Here is a 16,629-nt window from a genome sequence, read left to right on the forward strand (position 1 = left end):
CACTGTCACTAGTCCTTTGGAATGAGGATCTCTCTTTTAATTAATGCAGAACTGCTTGCTGCTAACTGCATCGTGTTAAAACGTCTTTGACATGTCAGGGAGGCTTTGTCGGCTCTTTCTCACTGATCAGACCCGGGAGCCTCTTTGGTTTGCCAGCCCAGATAACTCATGCAGAGGGCTGAAAACTAAGCCAGGTGTATGCAACTTTGTGCATCTTTAAGATGCCTTGACCTTGAGCAACACTTGTGCCTTCTAAAGAGGTAACAAGTCACACCTGTCTTATCCCATCGCCTGCTGGACAGTGGCACAGGTGTTACAGAGCATGGAGCTGGATTCTACATTTTGGGCCATGATTCTCTTTGTCTTTCTCGGTGCATGCAATGCAAAATGGTGAGCTGTCCTGTGGTATGTTCTGCAGCTCAGGAAAATACCTGGAACAGCAGACATACTGCCTGTTTAAAGAAAGAAAAAAAGTGAATTAGCATATTGACCTTACTGAAACGTGCAAATCACTTGCTAGGACTCATTTTCTGAAATTAATTCCCATAATGTGTGTATTAATTCTTTCAGAAATTATTAAAAGGATTTGTGGGATTATTCTGGGCTCAGCAATAAATGTCAAGGTTTTAACTGAGGAGATGTGGAAACCAGCAATAGTTATGGACTATCTGAATAACGATGTTAGTGTTTTGCTCTTGGAAGGCTTTCTTACCCTGGACTGTATGCTGTGGCTCGCCCCCCCCCCCCCCTTCCCCCACCCCGTAAATGTTAATAGTACCTTTAAAGAGTTCTCTGGTTAAGAAAAAAATACCAACATGTTTTAATAGAGAAAAAAAAAACAATTTTTGTATCCTTTTAAGTAATTTTTTTAAGAAATTAAGTTTCCTGTACTGCTTAAAAAATCAAAAAGAAGTAACAGCTTTTGAGTTTTAGAGGATATTGTGAACTCTGGTGTTTGTGTTGCCTGGTTATGGAGTTTGTCACACTCGGTAACTTAAAATAACTTGTATTTTTTTTTTTTTTTAATTTTAAGTTGTCTGAATGCTTGCTGCAAGTTATTACATACTTGTAAGCATTATTTAAAGTGCTAATAAAATTGAAGTAATTGCAAAGTACTTCAGGGGAGAACAGATGGGGAAACAATGCTGTGCCATGAAGTGTTCTCTATCGTTTCTAGAAGTCTCTGAGAGCATTCTACTTGAACCTTTTCTGAGCGCTCTGCTGTTTGCTTGGTGAAAGGACAAAGGACTGACAATAAGACAGAACACTGCGCCGCTATCTACACCTGCCGGTCAGAGCTGCCGTGTGTGTCGCAGGTGCTGTGTTTATGCCATCAGTGGGCGAGCAGGCGAGACGAGCACGCTCACGGACCGGCCTTAGGAGCTGCCCGGCGCGGGGTGACGGCGGCTGCCAGCGCCCCGCGCTCCCCCTCCAGCGGGGCCGGGGCCGGGGCGCCGGGCTGGGCTGGGCTGGGCTGGGCGGGCACGGGGCGCGGCGAGGGGCGGTGGGAGCCGCCGGAGCCGCCTCCCGGGGCGGCCGCGGGAGCGGCGGCAGCGGCGGCAGCGGGAGGGCGCAGCCGGGGCCGCCGTGGCCGCAGCATCGCGGCGCGGTGGCGGGGATGGAGCCCTGGAAGCAGTGCGGGCAGTGGCTGATCAGCTGCAAGGTGCTGCCGCCCAACCACCGGGTGACCTGGGACACGGCCCAGGTCTTCGACCTGGCGCAGACACTGCGCGACGGCGTCCTGCTCTGCCAGCTGCTCAACAACCTCCGCAGCCACTCCATCAACCTCAAGGAGATCAACCTGCGCCCTCAGATGTCCCAGGTGAGGCCGCTTTCCCCAGCCCGTGGCCTCTGCCCCCGTCCGCTGCCCGTGTCCGCGCCCCTCGGGCTGCGTGCGGGGTCTCCGCGTGCTCTGCCTTGCGGCTGTGGCGGCGCGGAGCGGGACCCGCGGGCTGCGGAGCGGGACCCGCGGGCTGCGGAGCGGGACCCGCGGGCTGCGGAGCGGGACCCGCGGGCTGCGGCCGCTGCCTGCCTGCCTGCCTGCCTGCAGCCCGGAGCCTCCGCGCCTGCAGGGCGGTGAGCGTGAGTGGAACCCGGGGCGCTCCTCGCCGGGCCCCTTCCCTGCGCCGTGCGGCCGTTCCAGCCCGGGCTCGGCGCGTCCCGTCCCGGCTGCCGGGACGGGGCGCAGCTGCAGCGCCGGGCTGGCGGCTCCCGGAACCTCCCTGAGGGCTCGTCGCCCGCAGAGGGAGGCGGCTCGGGCTGGAGTCCCCCGGGCCGTGCTAAGGAGAAGTTCCCGCAGTAGTCCCAGGGTCATCATTTTAATCTGTGCGCGTTACTGTTTAATGGGAGCGGGTTACAAATCAAACGACCTCTTGCTTCTAGTTGTTCTGGCTGTTCCTAGGGACCCTGGTGGGGAGGGAGGGCGGCAGAGGATGCCGGGCCGGCGGGGCCGGGGAGCTGAGCCCGCCCGGAGCGGCGAGGCTGGGCAGGGGCTGTGGGAAGCGGCGGGTGAAGAAGCCCTGGTAGCGTCAGTCAGCTGCTCTTCCCAGCCTTTTGTGACTTACAGTGGTGAAGTGAATGGAGAGGACTGATTAGCAACGAGAAATCGTGATCTTTTTTTTTTCTGGCTTTTTAAGTTGATTTTTGGAATAATTATTTAATGCCTAAGTGTAATTCCTAATTCTGACCTGTTTTAAATGCGGTTTTTAGTTTGGACTGATGTTTTGTTACTGTGACTCATAAAGTTGGCTTCAGATATCGAGATAAGGTTATATTAATAATTCAAGAAGAGACTATATATACTGGACTTCCTGTCACTGCTTCATGCACACCTATGCCTCGGCAGAGGTGGTGGCAGCCAAGCAGATGTTGTTTGGAAGGAAACAAACTTCTGAGCCTGTCATGCGTTTTAAAACACTGAAAAACAGATACACTGTAACATTTCAGTGTTGTGGTTCTCTTTTTGATTTATAGTAATAGAAATTGCCATTCACGTTTATGATGCTAGTAAAAAGCAGTGGAGTGAATTATACTACTTTGTCCATGTCTCTGTCGATGTTTGCTTACAAACCTACTTATTTTATTTCTTATTAATTCTCTCTTCTAGCAGCTATGTCTTACTACCAAGGCAGCGTTTTCTGGAAGCTCAGAGTGCAAAAAGGAAAAACATAGTTCTGCTAGTCAGAGTCAAAGCTCTGAGGCTCTTGCACTAGATGTGAATGGTACAAATGCTATCTCAGTGTACTTGAGAGCTCAAGTGCCTGCTTGAATGCATATGCAGAGGCAATACTTCATCTGAGTGATGGAGCACAAAGGGTGGGCTTCTCTGCGTGGTAGAAATCCAGTTCAGCTTTTTCTCTGCACCATTACAACTTGTGACTTTCAGCACTTGCTAAACCAGAGCCTTGGATTATATGTATTTTTTTTTTAATAAACTAGAAATGTGTCATCATTATATTTTTGAGATGGCCAACTCATCAGCTTGAATTTTAGATTAGTTTGGTATCTGGACCACTATTACTTAATTTTATTTTTGATGAGTTAAAACCATGGTGCTTTCTATCTGTCTACTGAATCTAAGTTATCAGAATGCTCTGTTGTCTTTATTAGAGCAGTTTTGGGAATCAAGATTAATATTTATTTCTCTAAGTATGTTTGAACTACAGATTATAATTGTAGATCTTGGATTATTTACAGAAGTTGTCTCTTTGTCTGCTGTATGCCTGAGGTACCTGCACTCCACAGTGCTGCAGACAGCTCTCTCCAGTGGTGCATTTCTCTGCCCTACACTGATTTTACCCTTTAAACAAAGGGAACTGTTGCTGGATCAAAATCTATAATGGGTAACTCTACATTGTGTTGAATTTACTGGGAATGCTACCTTTGTGTTCTGTGAGTTCAAGATTCAGTGATTTTATTGAGGTTCTGTGGGGTTTTTGAAAAGTGGACACCCCTTCTGCTGGAAATGACCACTCAAATGTAAATTTCAAAAATTATTGAAATTCTGCCAATTTCTTGTAATTTGTGGCTGAGACTGTAAAGGGCTCATAGGAATAACTTCTGGAGAAGTCTCAATGGCTTGAAGATTATTCCCTTAGGTGAGATCTGCTTGGAGTTGTGCCCTAAGCTGTGAGTTTTGTCGGTACTTTAGTTTACTTGTCAGTTCAGTAAACTAATTACTATTAGTAAACTAATACTGCATCAGAGTAGCATCATAAGATTGCTGTATCATAAGATCTTGGGGTCTTGTAGAAACATTAGCTAGCTCATCTTTCCTCGTGGGATAATGAGTTATAGGCACTGGAGGCAGAGCAGGGTTGGCATTAGGATGGGAATTATCTTGGCCACTGACTGCAGAGTCTGTCTGAAACTGCTGCTGTGCCTGTACTGCTTAGCTGAGCTGTTTGAACTTCATATGGCCCTTATCCCTCATCTTCTAGAACTGAGCTGCAGCTCCTGTACTCCCTGATCTGATGTTGGTTTCTTCCACTAAGTCTTAGAATGGGGTCAGGACTTACTGCACAGTCCTTAATCAATACAGAGCCTGAGAAGGATGGATGAAGGCTTCGTGAATGGGCCTCACTGAGGGCAGACTGTTTGATTTTGGCCTTGTCTCTTGCTGCAGTTGTTTGTCAGACCTCTCTCTATGAACCAAGTTTTCATGTCTTGGGGGCTACTTTAAAATGCAGCAGTTCCAAAGAAGAGGAAGGTGAGAGGTGGTGCCTCAGGCAGACCTAGGAGTAGGTGTCAGTTCTGATGAAAGTATCAAGTCTTTTCCATTTGTTACATATTTATTTTTTCAGAATAAATGTGGCAGATCACGCATCAGTTGTCAGTCAGCTTTGCCCAGTAGCCCTTGGTAACCCTTTATAAGCCACATCAAAAGTGCAGAAGGATTGTGGCTGATGCTGTGGTGCCAGATGCTGCTTTTTGTTGGGGCTTGATTCAAACAGGAGCACTGTTGCTTTGCTGGGGTGGGAGTAGAAACTGAGACTGATGCTCAGCATTGCAATACCAATGTGCTTGACCAGATGGCATGGGGTATGTTTATGGGCTGGCTAGCATAGGGAACCACATGCCTTTGTCCCATCACCAGCCATGCCCCTTGTGTCACAGCTGTTCTTGTGAGTGGGCTGTTTTTGTGTTTGAGATCTGCGGATTCTGCCCAAAAAGGTATCTTCTGGATACCTTTTTGGAGATAATGCCTCTACAAGAGAAATGTCTCAGTGGCTTTAGGCTGTAAAACACTGGGGTTTGAACCTTTTGAATGCTGGCTGTTTTCATTACTGTCTGTTTATGAAAATATGTATATTTGGTTAGTGGAAGTTGTCCTTTGAAGAACAGAAGCTGATTCAGTCACACTTTCCAGAAAGTGAGCCTCAGATATTAAAAGTATGAACCTTGCACATATAAAAGCTGAGCAGCATTGAGCCTTCTGGATTGTCAGCTCAGTGCTGCCGGGCTCCTGTCTGAGCAGCTGGTGTGTCTTGGTGGGAGATCCCCTGTGAAAAATTACACATGGGCTTTGTATGAGGTTGGAAATTCAGGTTCAGGGTTATGCATGTCCAGGGATTTTTTTTTTTCACTTTGAACAGGACAGGAAAATGTTGGTTCTATTAAGAGCTCTTGTGTCAAGGCTCAAACTCACTTTGCTGTTTGAGCTCCCATGAGCTGACAACTTGAGTTACTTCAACCTGTGTGTGCCATCAGAAAAGGAAATGTAAGAGATGGATCAAGTAAATGTAAGAGATGGATCAAGTAATGCCTTTTGGCCTTTAACTGTAGGGGAGCCTGCCTGATTCGGTTAGTGTTGTGAAAGTGGTGTTATTGCAGGCACCAAACACTAGCTTCTGGGAATTTGCTAAATGAGTAAGGGAGGTGTGACTGTTGTGCTGGTGTGTTGCAGGGCTACACTGAAGTGGAGCATCAGTCCCTGGTGACAGTGAGACAGAGGATGGAGCACTGAAGCTCAGTGTCTGTCTTCAGAGCTGTTCACTGTAGTCATTCACTTGCCTCAGATGCTGCCTCTTGGCAATGTAGGCTGGTGAAAGTAATAAAAATGGAAGTGATCCATAACAGAAAGTACTAATCCTAATGTTTAATCATCATCAGACAAGAATTTAAGTAATTTATCACCAGAAAGGTAAAACCTAAATCAATGGATTGTGATGGATTTGCAGAAGATGTCATCTGTTTAATGCTTATCCTTTATCTTTAATACTTTGCAAGCTAGTTTTGAAATGGTTTTTGCAAGGCATTTAGTTAACTTGTGAGAGATTGCTAAACAGGAAAACAGCACTTAATGCAATACTGCCACGGGAATTTACCTAAAGGGGATGCTGACATAGATTAAATATTAAAAATAACTATTTCCTATGATTCTAATAAAAATAAACAAAATATCCCTCAGTATTAAAAGTTCAAATCCTTTCTAATTTTAGGGAGTTACTTTTTTGGTGTGGCCATATTGTCCAAAGGAAGTTGGTTATCTTGTCATTCATGTCATATTTTGGTGTGGTGACAGAGCTTTTGTGCAGGAGTTTATTTTTCTTGATTCCAGTGGTATCGGGTAGTCTCAGGATGTGGGTGTGCTGAGTGAGACAAACCTCCCTGTTTCCTCTGATACTGCCTTTGACTTGGAGCATCCCCATTCCCCCAGCTAACAACCCTGATCTCCTGCCCCAGTGTGCAACCCCTCTGGAAGCTCCTTGCAGGGGTGTATGCTGTGTTTTCTTGTTATGTTAGGTGCTAGGAAGTACCACAAAGATAGAGGTTTCAGAAAAACTGTATTAATCTAAATGTAAAACTTCTTGGGCTTGAACAAGAGTTTAGAAACTGGTTCAGTTTTTGTACGTATAGAAACAAGAGACATATTTAACTGCCCCCTGTTCTTGAATTCTTTGAATCTTACTATATATTCACATACATTTAAAATAATTCAGTTGTTTTAAAAATATTTTTTAACTTTTCAAGTGTTTTCAATCTCTTTGCTTACTTGCTGGTACTTTGGTCTGCTTAACATCTTTACCACATTTAACTTTATTTCCAAGATTCATTTAAATGAAAACTAAATTGGGCATAAGATATATTATCCAGAAAAGGTATATTTATCCATGTGTAAGTTGTGTACATATGCATATCTTATATGTGTTGGAATTGATAAAATATTTTGAAAAAGTATTTGTTCAAAGCAAAACCTTAATATGACCTCTGTTTTGTACTAAGAAAAGACTGATGAAAAAATAGTGACCTGGTTTTTCTAGGTAATTCTTCCTACTTTAAGAAGGTGAAGAAAATAGCTCTTGAAAACTGATGTAATAATTTTAATTGATTCACATTGATTCTTTTTTGTCAGGGGGAAGGGAAAACTGCAGTAGTACTCTATGGCAAAGCTTATTTTGTATGTTATGTTTATTGTACATTTATTAAATGCAGCATATGCATCTTGCCAAGAGGTGTCTCAAATGTTCCCTTCTGTGCAAAAATTTGGTGTGCTGACAGCTATGTAATGCATTAATAGAAAAAATATTCATGCTGGTTTCTCAGAGGCTGTAGCATCTGCCAGCAGTGGATGATCTAAATTAATGTCTGTATGGCATGCTGCTGTGTCATGTGGGAAAAGCAAAGTTCTTTTCAGAGCCTTGTCTGACAAAGGTGGGAGACCTGTGATAGTGGCAAGTTGAAGGACTGCTTATGAAAAAAAAAAAAAGACCAAAGGATTAAAGATGAGAGATATTTATATAAAAAGTAGGAGGATATAATCAAGGGAAACAATATTAACTACAGAGAATGGCCAGTCATAAGAAGTTAGGAAGCTGGTTTGAAAAGGGTATCAGCAAGCAAGACACTTAAGAATTTTGATATTTATCGCAAGATAAGTACAAAAAACCAATCTGGATATGCTGTGTTATTCTTTAATGGTAATGGATAATGGCTTTATCATTGCTGGCATGCCAGTCTCTGTTCCAACATGCTGCCTTAGGCCTGTGAGGTGCAGGAGGTTTATTGCCAGGCTGCAGCACTGCACATCAGGCTGGGTTAGCAAAAACCAGCAGTACAGTTTGTGCACTGGGGAGAAAGAGGGTCTTGGATTTCTCACATGCATCTCTTTCCGCTCTCCTCTGAAGGTCAAAACAGTTGAAGTCATAGTTGTAAAGAAGGAAATACAGAGGGTGAGGAGAAAAAGGGCTGCAAGGCAGCTGCTGGGGTGGGGGGCAGACCCTGCAGGGAGCGTGGTGGTGCATCCATCCTGGCCATGCCAGCAGGGACCTGGCACAGCTGAGCCTGGCTTTCACTGCTCTGGGTGTTGGGGAGCAGGGTTGACTGGGAGCAGCAGCTGGCAGGCTGGTGAGAGGCACGGGCACCAAGGGCTTCCAGAGCACAGTTTGGCATTGGTGAGATAGAGGAGACCCTTCTGCTGAGGTCCTGCTGGCTCCCTGACTGGCAGCTGACCCAGAGGGAACAGGACAAGTGTGTGTGGCTGCAAAGGAGAGCTGCTGGGGTGTGCTGCCCTCTGTGTGCTGCCACATGCTGGGGGAGAGGGCAGCAAGTGTCCAGACCCGAGTGTGTCACTGCCTGGAGCAGGCAGGGAAGTCCTGGCTCGTGCCCTGATTGTGTGGGTGGCTGAGTACAGAGGAATATGTACTGTTTTACTAGATCACTGACAGTTTTAGCTTCTTTAAGTTTTGCTTTATATAGAAGTGCCACTTTTTGAACTTGTTCCCACAATACTAAAATCGTACCTCTAGTTCTTTAAAGACCAAATGGAACAAAATTGTCCATCAGAAACCTTTGCTGTTTTTTTTTTTTTTTTTTTTTTCCTTCTCCTTTCTGTTGCTGTGAAACAGCATTGTGGTACTTCCATCTCATTCCATAATACTTCATAGCAATGTTTAGTACTACCTTACATTATATTATTTCAGTATTTCAAAAATTCAATTTCTCAGAGAAGTATGAATTGATGTGCTGTCTGTCAAGTGGCTATTAATCTCTTCCCCTGAACTTTTTAGTGTACTTGGCATCATCTGGAGCTACCTTTTCTTTCCTCTTATTTTGCTTTGACAAATCATATTTAAGACTTGAGGCATTGTGAAATACCAGCTGTTTGCTAAGACTTATGTGTGAAATGCAATCTGAACTGACATCTTTGAATTTTTATATTTAAGAGAAAGATGTTCTCTCAAAGCTCAGTGAATGCTACTGGCTTCAGTTTACCACATTGTCAAGTGAGAATATATCTTTTGGAAAAATATGGGTCAATAACCCTTTCTGTCATCCTATACTAAATGTCAATAGTGAATGTCTTGGTAACATGAAACACTGAAGGACTATTAGGAGGATATTTGTTTCTTTGTATATTCATAACATGAAACATTAGACATAAATTGCATACTATGGAGGTATTGTAGCAATTTGTATAAAAGCCACTCATGTACTGTTTAAAATGCTCTTGCAGACCTACAGGTATGGTTCAGCTGTCTTATATTACAATCCAAAATATTTTTGGCCTTCACTTTCATTCAGAATTTTATTTTATAATTGGCTAATAGGTATTCAGTTAATCTGTACTTATTTTTTTGCTCATTCTATTCCTGAAACTTATTTTAAATCATAGAGATTATAGTATGATTGCCTTGCAGAAACAAACAACAAAAAGATGACAAAACAAACCAAAAACAAACAAACAAAAAAACTCACCAAAAAACACAGGAAACACATTGTTGCTGTAATCAAATATTTTCTGAAAAAACCTCCAACCAACCCAAACCAAAAACACCCAACAAAGCAAGGCATTTTTAAAGCATGTTTTTAACTGGTAAAGCTTAGCAGAACAAGATGATTTTTATTTCCAAAATCGTTAGATATGCCTTTTTATCCTTGGTGCCATCAAATCTACCTATTTGTTTCTGAGTTGTATGATGGTATGTGCTGTATAATCTGTACTTAGGGTATTTTGCACCATTGCTTGTTCCTTCATTCACACTGTTTCTACATGGAAAGAAGCCTGAGAGTCAACTAAAATAGAATGATTAGAACTTGACCCTTAATGTTAATTGTCAAAGCAGTCTGACTTCACTGTTGTGCAGGAAATTTGATGCTTTAAGAAATGACATGTTATTTTGCTTGCACACACTCAAAACTAAGATACTGTAATAATTATAGCATCATCATAGCTTGTATAATTCCTTGTGCTCTGCTTGCATGTTAGCAGCCAAAGTTTAAATTGGATTTACGTTCTCCAGTGAGTGACTTCAAATTCCCATCAGCCACTGCCTCATGTAGCAGTGATGCCTTTTATCAGCTGATAAAAGGCCATGAGGGCCATGGTATTTTTCCCTCTAAATTGCTCAGGATCTATGAAGAAGGATGTCTAATTCCAGCACAGAGAAGGTTAAAGGCAGATGGAGGACCACACCTTCTCTGCACTAATGTCCCCTCAGATTTTAGGTGTCTCTGGATGGAGGTAAGGTGATGACATAGTGCTACCGTGTGAATTGTAACTTGAAGTGAACACTCATTAATCCCACTTAGCTCTGTAGGGTTTAGATCAAGACTTGAATTTCTTTTTCCTGGGAAAAAAGTAGTGTGGGCGAGAACACCAGAGAGAATGTTCAAATTATTGCTATTGCCTTCAGCATCTTTCACTCTCAAAATAGAAAGATTGAGACTCCCTGAAGTGCCCTTGCAGGCTGCTGCCTTTGGGCTTATGGTCAGTTGATGTGTGGTTTGTTGGAAAGGGATTTCTGCCAAGCTTTTAAAATCTAACTTATTTTGAGGCAGCTATTTTAAAAGCCTCTTCATCCTACTTTGTGGCTTAGATTTTGCATTTGACAGTAGTACCAGTTTTGATAAATTGTGTGAAGTTGTGTCTGGAAATATTTAGGTTTCACTTTGTCTTAATGGTTTATCCTCTGTGTATGTGCACAAAGTGATGCAGAGTGTCAAGTCAGATCACATTCTCTTCTGAATTGGGAAGTTCTTATTTTTAAACATTGTTGGAAATTCCTGCTGAGCTTTGATTTCCCACTTTTTTTTTTTTTTTTTTTTTTTGTGTATGGATCTCACTTAGCTTTTTTGGATGCTTGATTTGAAGTAACAATTTTTGGGCCATACCCCAGGGGGCTTGTTTGAGATCTGTGTGTGTCCTCTCAGCAGCAGTGTTTAGTTTGACTCAATTCTTAGAACATTTTTAAAAGTGCAGAACATGTTAAAATCTTAAGTTGTCTTTAACAGGTGTGTCCTGTCCTGAGGTTTTGTGGGAGTAAAGTAGGGTTAACTTGAGCCATTTTCTTTTGATTTCTGCCTGTCCTGATCTTCTTTTTCTCCATCTAAGAGGGCAGTGCAGATTTACCCACCACTGTGCCTTGATGTTAATCACTACAAGTAGTCATGAGAAAGTTATCCCGGGTCTGTGTTCATTGAGTTTGCATTTGTGGTTGGCAGCACTGAATATGGTGATGCATCTTCTCTGTGGATTGTGCTGAGGCTGCTGGTTTCACTGCAAGTATGCTGAACAGATGGCACTCTTTGTAAAGCTGAGGTTTAACTCCCCAATTGTTCTCAGTGATGCCTTCGAGCAATATTGTTGGTTAGAAGGACTGTGCCTCAGAAGGTGCTGGTAGCTACTGGTACTGTGCTGGTGCAGGTTTTATGAAGCTGTATGAAAGCGACTCCTGTAATCCTATTGGAATGCCTCTGTAGTTGTATCACAGCCCTATTTCCCTTTCTGCTGAAGACCCTGGTAAAATGATTAGCTGAGATGAAAGGCTTTGCTGCCTGGGACATGTATCTGTTAATGCAGAGGGTGGGTGATGAGAGAGTGTGGATGTAGGGATAGCTGAGCCATGCTGGGTACAGGGTGGGCTGCACTTCATGAGAAGCTCATGAGAAGCACACTGGAACATATTTCGAATCTGTGTGTCTTCCCAGCTATAATTGCTCACATTCATAGACCCCTGGGGAATCTGCTTAATTTAAGCTATCTGCTTTCTCTTTCCTGAGAATGTAGGTTTTTGTAGCTTGGAAGCCCCATAGCGCATCACGTTATTTCAAGAGTACAGGCTCTAGCAATATTAATGTGATGTGAACTATTCTGTAGTGTTAAAAATACCTGCTATTAAGTAAAAAAAAAAAAAAACCATAAATTAAAAAAAAAGAAATTATAAATTATTTGCCATGACCAATTGGAGAAATATAGGCAAACAACAACTAATTAAAAAGTCCTGAAATAAGAGGGGGAATGTATTATGTAACGCTCTCTCTTAGCACACCTCACTAGAAATAGGCCTGAGGGGTGGATCCTTCCATCAATATTATTACAGTAATTGTGAGTGCATGTGGCCTGTGCTTAGCAGCAAAGAAAGGCTTAGATGTTCTTTTCTGGGGCAAAATTGCTCTCTTGGTGGGGCTTGTCTGTGTAGGTCTTCTGAAGGTAGTTGTTACATTAGTTAAGGACTTGTTCCTTCTGGCACAGAACCTGGGTCCATTTCCATGCAGTGGAATGGCTTTTTAAAAATGCTTGTCCAACTCTGGGGCCCAAATTTCAGGACCACAAATATATTTTGCTAAGTGTTTAGGTTTGGAAATAACTCCTAAGTTATGTATCTTTTAATTCCGGTGAGAAACATTAGATTTCATCTAATGTGTCTAATCTAAAATGTTTGGTGAAGCAGTTCAGCAGGAAAATCAGCCCTGAAAATGCCATTCTTGGAAGATGTTTTTAAAACTATTTGGAAAAGGAATTCAGCTTTTTTTGTTTTGTGCTGTTGTGTATTAGAGTTTGACCTCAAAATCCATTGTTTCAATGAAGTCATGTTAAAGTTTAATAAACTTAAAATGCCTTTCATCTTGATTTGAAAGAAGAGCAGAATTTGAAGTGTTAGGGTTTCTGCAGAATATTTCATTTTCCTGACGGGTCTACGGATCTGCTAGTGACAACCTTTTTCCAATCTTCCCTGTTTCTCATATTTTTCTACCTTGACTCAGGTGACTTGATGTCACCTATGAGAAACCCAGACTGCTCTGTGATTAAGAAGTACTGCTGTGATGGGTCTGGGGTTTTTAAAATTATTACTTTTTTCCCCCACCTTTTCTTCTTGTCTGTAATTCTCATTTGTTTTGATTCATCTCTTCTGCAGCTTGTTTGTGCTTGTGCTCTGTCCTCTCAAACTGGTCTGTATTACTTTCACCTTCTACATTTGCCTTACCCTCCCACTTGTATTTTCTTTTCCTGCCAGTGCATCTGTTTCCTCCTTCACTTCATTCCTGATGCTCTTTCTTCCGTTCAACTGTTTCCCCTTCCCTGTTGTCTTCACTGTTCCTGTTGGCCTCATCCCTCTGCAGATTGTCTGAAATCTGTTTCCTACATGGTTAAGAGCGCGTCTCCTCCGGAAGCTGCGTGGATGAGTGTGTTGGGCATGAAGGCTCTGGTGGAAGTTATACTTTTAGGACCAGTGGAAATGGGATTCAAGGGACCAGACAGTGCTTGACCAGCAATCTCATGTTGGGCTGTTTTAAACTGCTTTTCACTGACTACTTTTGGCAAGTGGTGATTGTTTTGCTTTCACCCATTATTTTAAAAGTTTCTGCTGCCTCCCTGTTGCAATCAGAGCTTTGCAACATATGTGAGGGTGTCCCCAAAATTGTTTTTCTACTTTGTTTCAGGTGACTGGGCAGATCACTCTGGTGGAGTGATGAGGACAAAAGCTAGTGCTGGCAGCCTGCAGGCTGAATCAGACTGGAAACTTGTTCTTTTCAAAGGCAGAAGCACTTGATTCCTACCCTTGTCACCAACCTCTGGAGATTTGTGCCACTACGCCAGTGCTTAAGCAATATTATTCTGTGGTTGTGTCCTGAGGAGCAGGTGGGGATGGGAATGGTAGTTATTTTTAACCACTTCTCAGATTGATTTTTAAGGTTGCTTGCAAGGCACAAGTGGCCAGTCCTGCTAGCCAGCACATTCATCCTGCATCTCCTTTGTGTTGGACATCAGTCTTGGTGGTTTCTGTGTCCTTCCAGTGAGTTCCACTCACTCTTCAGAGACTGATAGACATGATAATTAAATTTTTGCTTCCCAGACTCACTATTTACATTCAAAGTGAAACAAGCACTACACTAAGTATATCTGTATTGTGAGATACAAGCTGCTACACAATGATGTACCTGAGGGCTTACCTTCATAGTGAATAGTTGGTTTCTTCAGGTTTCTGTGGTTTTGCTTGTTTGCTCTCTGTTGCTCTCAGTCTTCATAGGCCTGGTATAATTCAAGGAAGTTGCAGGCAGGAGGTGGGTGATGCCCAGCTGGTTATTCTATGGAAGTGGATGTGCTGTCAATGAAAGCTCAAGAAGGTCAAACATCAGTGGCCAGTAGCTGTTCTGTAAATGTGCACCTTTTGTCTTGGTTTGTTCATGTTATTTCTCTGCTTGAGGCTGAAGCAGTTCAATGTTACCATTTGTGAGTTATTGTTTAAAAGCTTCTCATGGAACTAAAAGTTATTTTCATGCAGTTTCTTGGTTTAATGGAGAACATACATTTGAAGAGTAATTATTGTCATACTCATCTCTTTATGCTTGCTGGTGTTATGATTTCATATACTTTGACTTACTAGAGCAGCTTTAAACTATTTGTTTCACAATGAGATACTGATGAGAACATAATCCAGGTCAATGATTTTTGTACTTTAGTATTGGATCGTAATCCAGGTCAGTGATTTTTTTTTTTAACTTTGATATTGGATCTTTCATAACTTGTGAATAATTTGCCTCAGATACCCTTTCAGAACTGAAACATGCTGCTGTGAGGAAGTGGCTTCTGCTTAGTTTTCTATCACGCTTTCCTCATCAAAGTTCTCATTGTAAAGTCTAGCCTCCTCTCCTGTGCTTCCTTTAATTTTCTTTACTGTATATGTGTGAGAATGACTTTAACTAGCCTTTTAAAATTTGTTCTACTCTAATTTTGTCATATCCTTTTCCAACCATTGTAATTTCTGTCTTTTCTTACAAATTATTAGTGTCCCCAGTGGAAGATAAACTAGTGATCTTGAGTGTTTATAGATTTCACTGTGAGTACACATGAGGAGCAAATAATTTGTGTGGTGTGGTTTTTTTTTTCTCTCCCTCAACTGGCTTTGAAATGGGTACAATCTTTTTAAATAAAAACTTTAAAAGTTTTCATAACAGTAGTCACTGACAAAAAGATTTCCATATTGTTCTTTTAGGAGGTCCTTGGATTTCCTATACATGTTCTTGAGTGGCCTTTATTGCATACAAGAAATTACCACCTTTAGCAGACAGTAACTTGATTTGTTTTAACAGATAAGGAAATGGGACAATTTACTTTTTGCTAGTTCTCTGCAGCTGTCAAAAAAATTAATCAGAAATGCCCTTGAGTGGCAAGGCATACCGGTATTGAAAAGAGAATGTCATGTGAACCACAGTTTATTGGTCCCCCTGCCATCCTGAAAGAGTCATTTTCCCTGTGAATTACAGAGAGCAGACTTGCACAAACTTCATTGTGTTTATTGATGGCAGGGCGTACACCTGACAGGATTTAGCAGTTGTGTGGGTACCTTGTGTCTCCTCTGGAGAGAGGAGAGAGTCTCCTCACTGCCCTGAGGAGGCTCTCGAAGCAGGTGGGAAGACTTGAGCAGAGTGGGAGAGTTTGTCAAGAATTTGTGTGGAGGTGTTCGTGTCCTGATGGGGTGGCCTCTTGCTGGTAGGAGATCTGGACAGATTTTGGTAGAGCTGTGAATCACGTTCAGAGGCTCGGTTGGGTCAGTTGTGTGTGGCACAGCTGTTTTCAGCGGAACAATGAGTCACAGACTTGTGAGTTTCCAGTCCTTGCTAAAGAACATACCCACACAGCTGCTTTTGTAGTTTCATTTAGAAATAAATGAGCAGTGCAAGAGTGTAATAATTAGACTGCCTAGGTGAAGTACTTACTGTATACTGATTTCTTTTTGTTTCTAAAGAACACATTGAGAAGTGGCATGTTATTGTCACAAACGGAAAAATGCGTGTTTCTGAAAAAAAGTGAACAAGAGCTGAATACAAATATTTCCTGAATCCTATGCCCAGAAAATCAGTTGCAAGGGTCTGTTCTAATTGTCTTGCCTAATTACTCTCCTGTCCTTGTTTCACATAACTTCACTTATTCTGATCTATGAAAAGGCTGCTGCTGAATATTTTTGTCTAGTTGCTCACACTAAGGTATTGTTTTGCACAAATCAAACAAGTTTGTCTTCTGCTACATGAACCCCATGCCGCTATTCCGCTTAGCTGACGTAAAGGCAAGAATCAGCCTTGCAGTATTGTGTCCATTTTTCTGAAAATCACTATTGTTGCTTCTCCAGTACTGAGAACCATCTCCATAGAGAGGCAGAGAAAGATCTGTCATTGTTATAAATGGCCAGTTACAAATTGCATATATATTGATTTTGTTTTTCTTTCTAATCTTGTCTCAATAAGCTATTATGCCTTTTAGACAATAGTCGCTAATCCAGGATCATACTGCGTTTTATTTAGATTTCATTTTATTTATCTGATTAGTCTGTAGAACAAAACAATACTAAACAAAACCAGACATAAAATGAGGTTTTCTAGACAAAATCTAGACATTCTTACAGCTTAGCT

At 42.2% G+C, this 16,629-nt stretch overlaps 1 protein-coding gene across 4 annotated transcripts in view; it reads left to right on the plus strand.

Annotated features, from left to right (window-relative positions):
• Positions 1 to 1,548: 1,548 nt before the first annotated feature.
• VAV3 (vav guanine nucleotide exchange factor 3) overlaps positions 1,549 to 16,629 on the plus strand; it is a 149,306-nt gene continuing 134,225 nt past the window's right edge. For 2 of the 4 annotated variants that reach the window (XM_068199659.1, XM_068199662.1), the window contains exon 1: positions 1,549 to 1,822. In XM_068199659.1, the coding sequence (XP_068055760.1) occupies positions 1,619 to 1,822 (204 nt within the window). In that variant the 5' untranslated portion in view covers positions 1,549 to 1,618. Of the gene's footprint in view, positions 1,823 to 7,819; positions 8,172 to 16,629 lie in introns of those variants that run through there. The other 2 variants (XM_068199661.1, XM_068199660.1) reach the window with 2 other exon arrangements.

The sequence above is a fragment of the Anomalospiza imberbis genome, chromosome 9 (genome assembly GCF_031753505.1).
Source record: "Anomalospiza imberbis isolate Cuckoo-Finch-1a 21T00152 chromosome 9, ASM3175350v1, whole genome shotgun sequence".
NCBI classification, from domain to species: Eukaryota; Metazoa; Chordata; class Aves; order Passeriformes; family Viduidae; genus Anomalospiza; species Anomalospiza imberbis.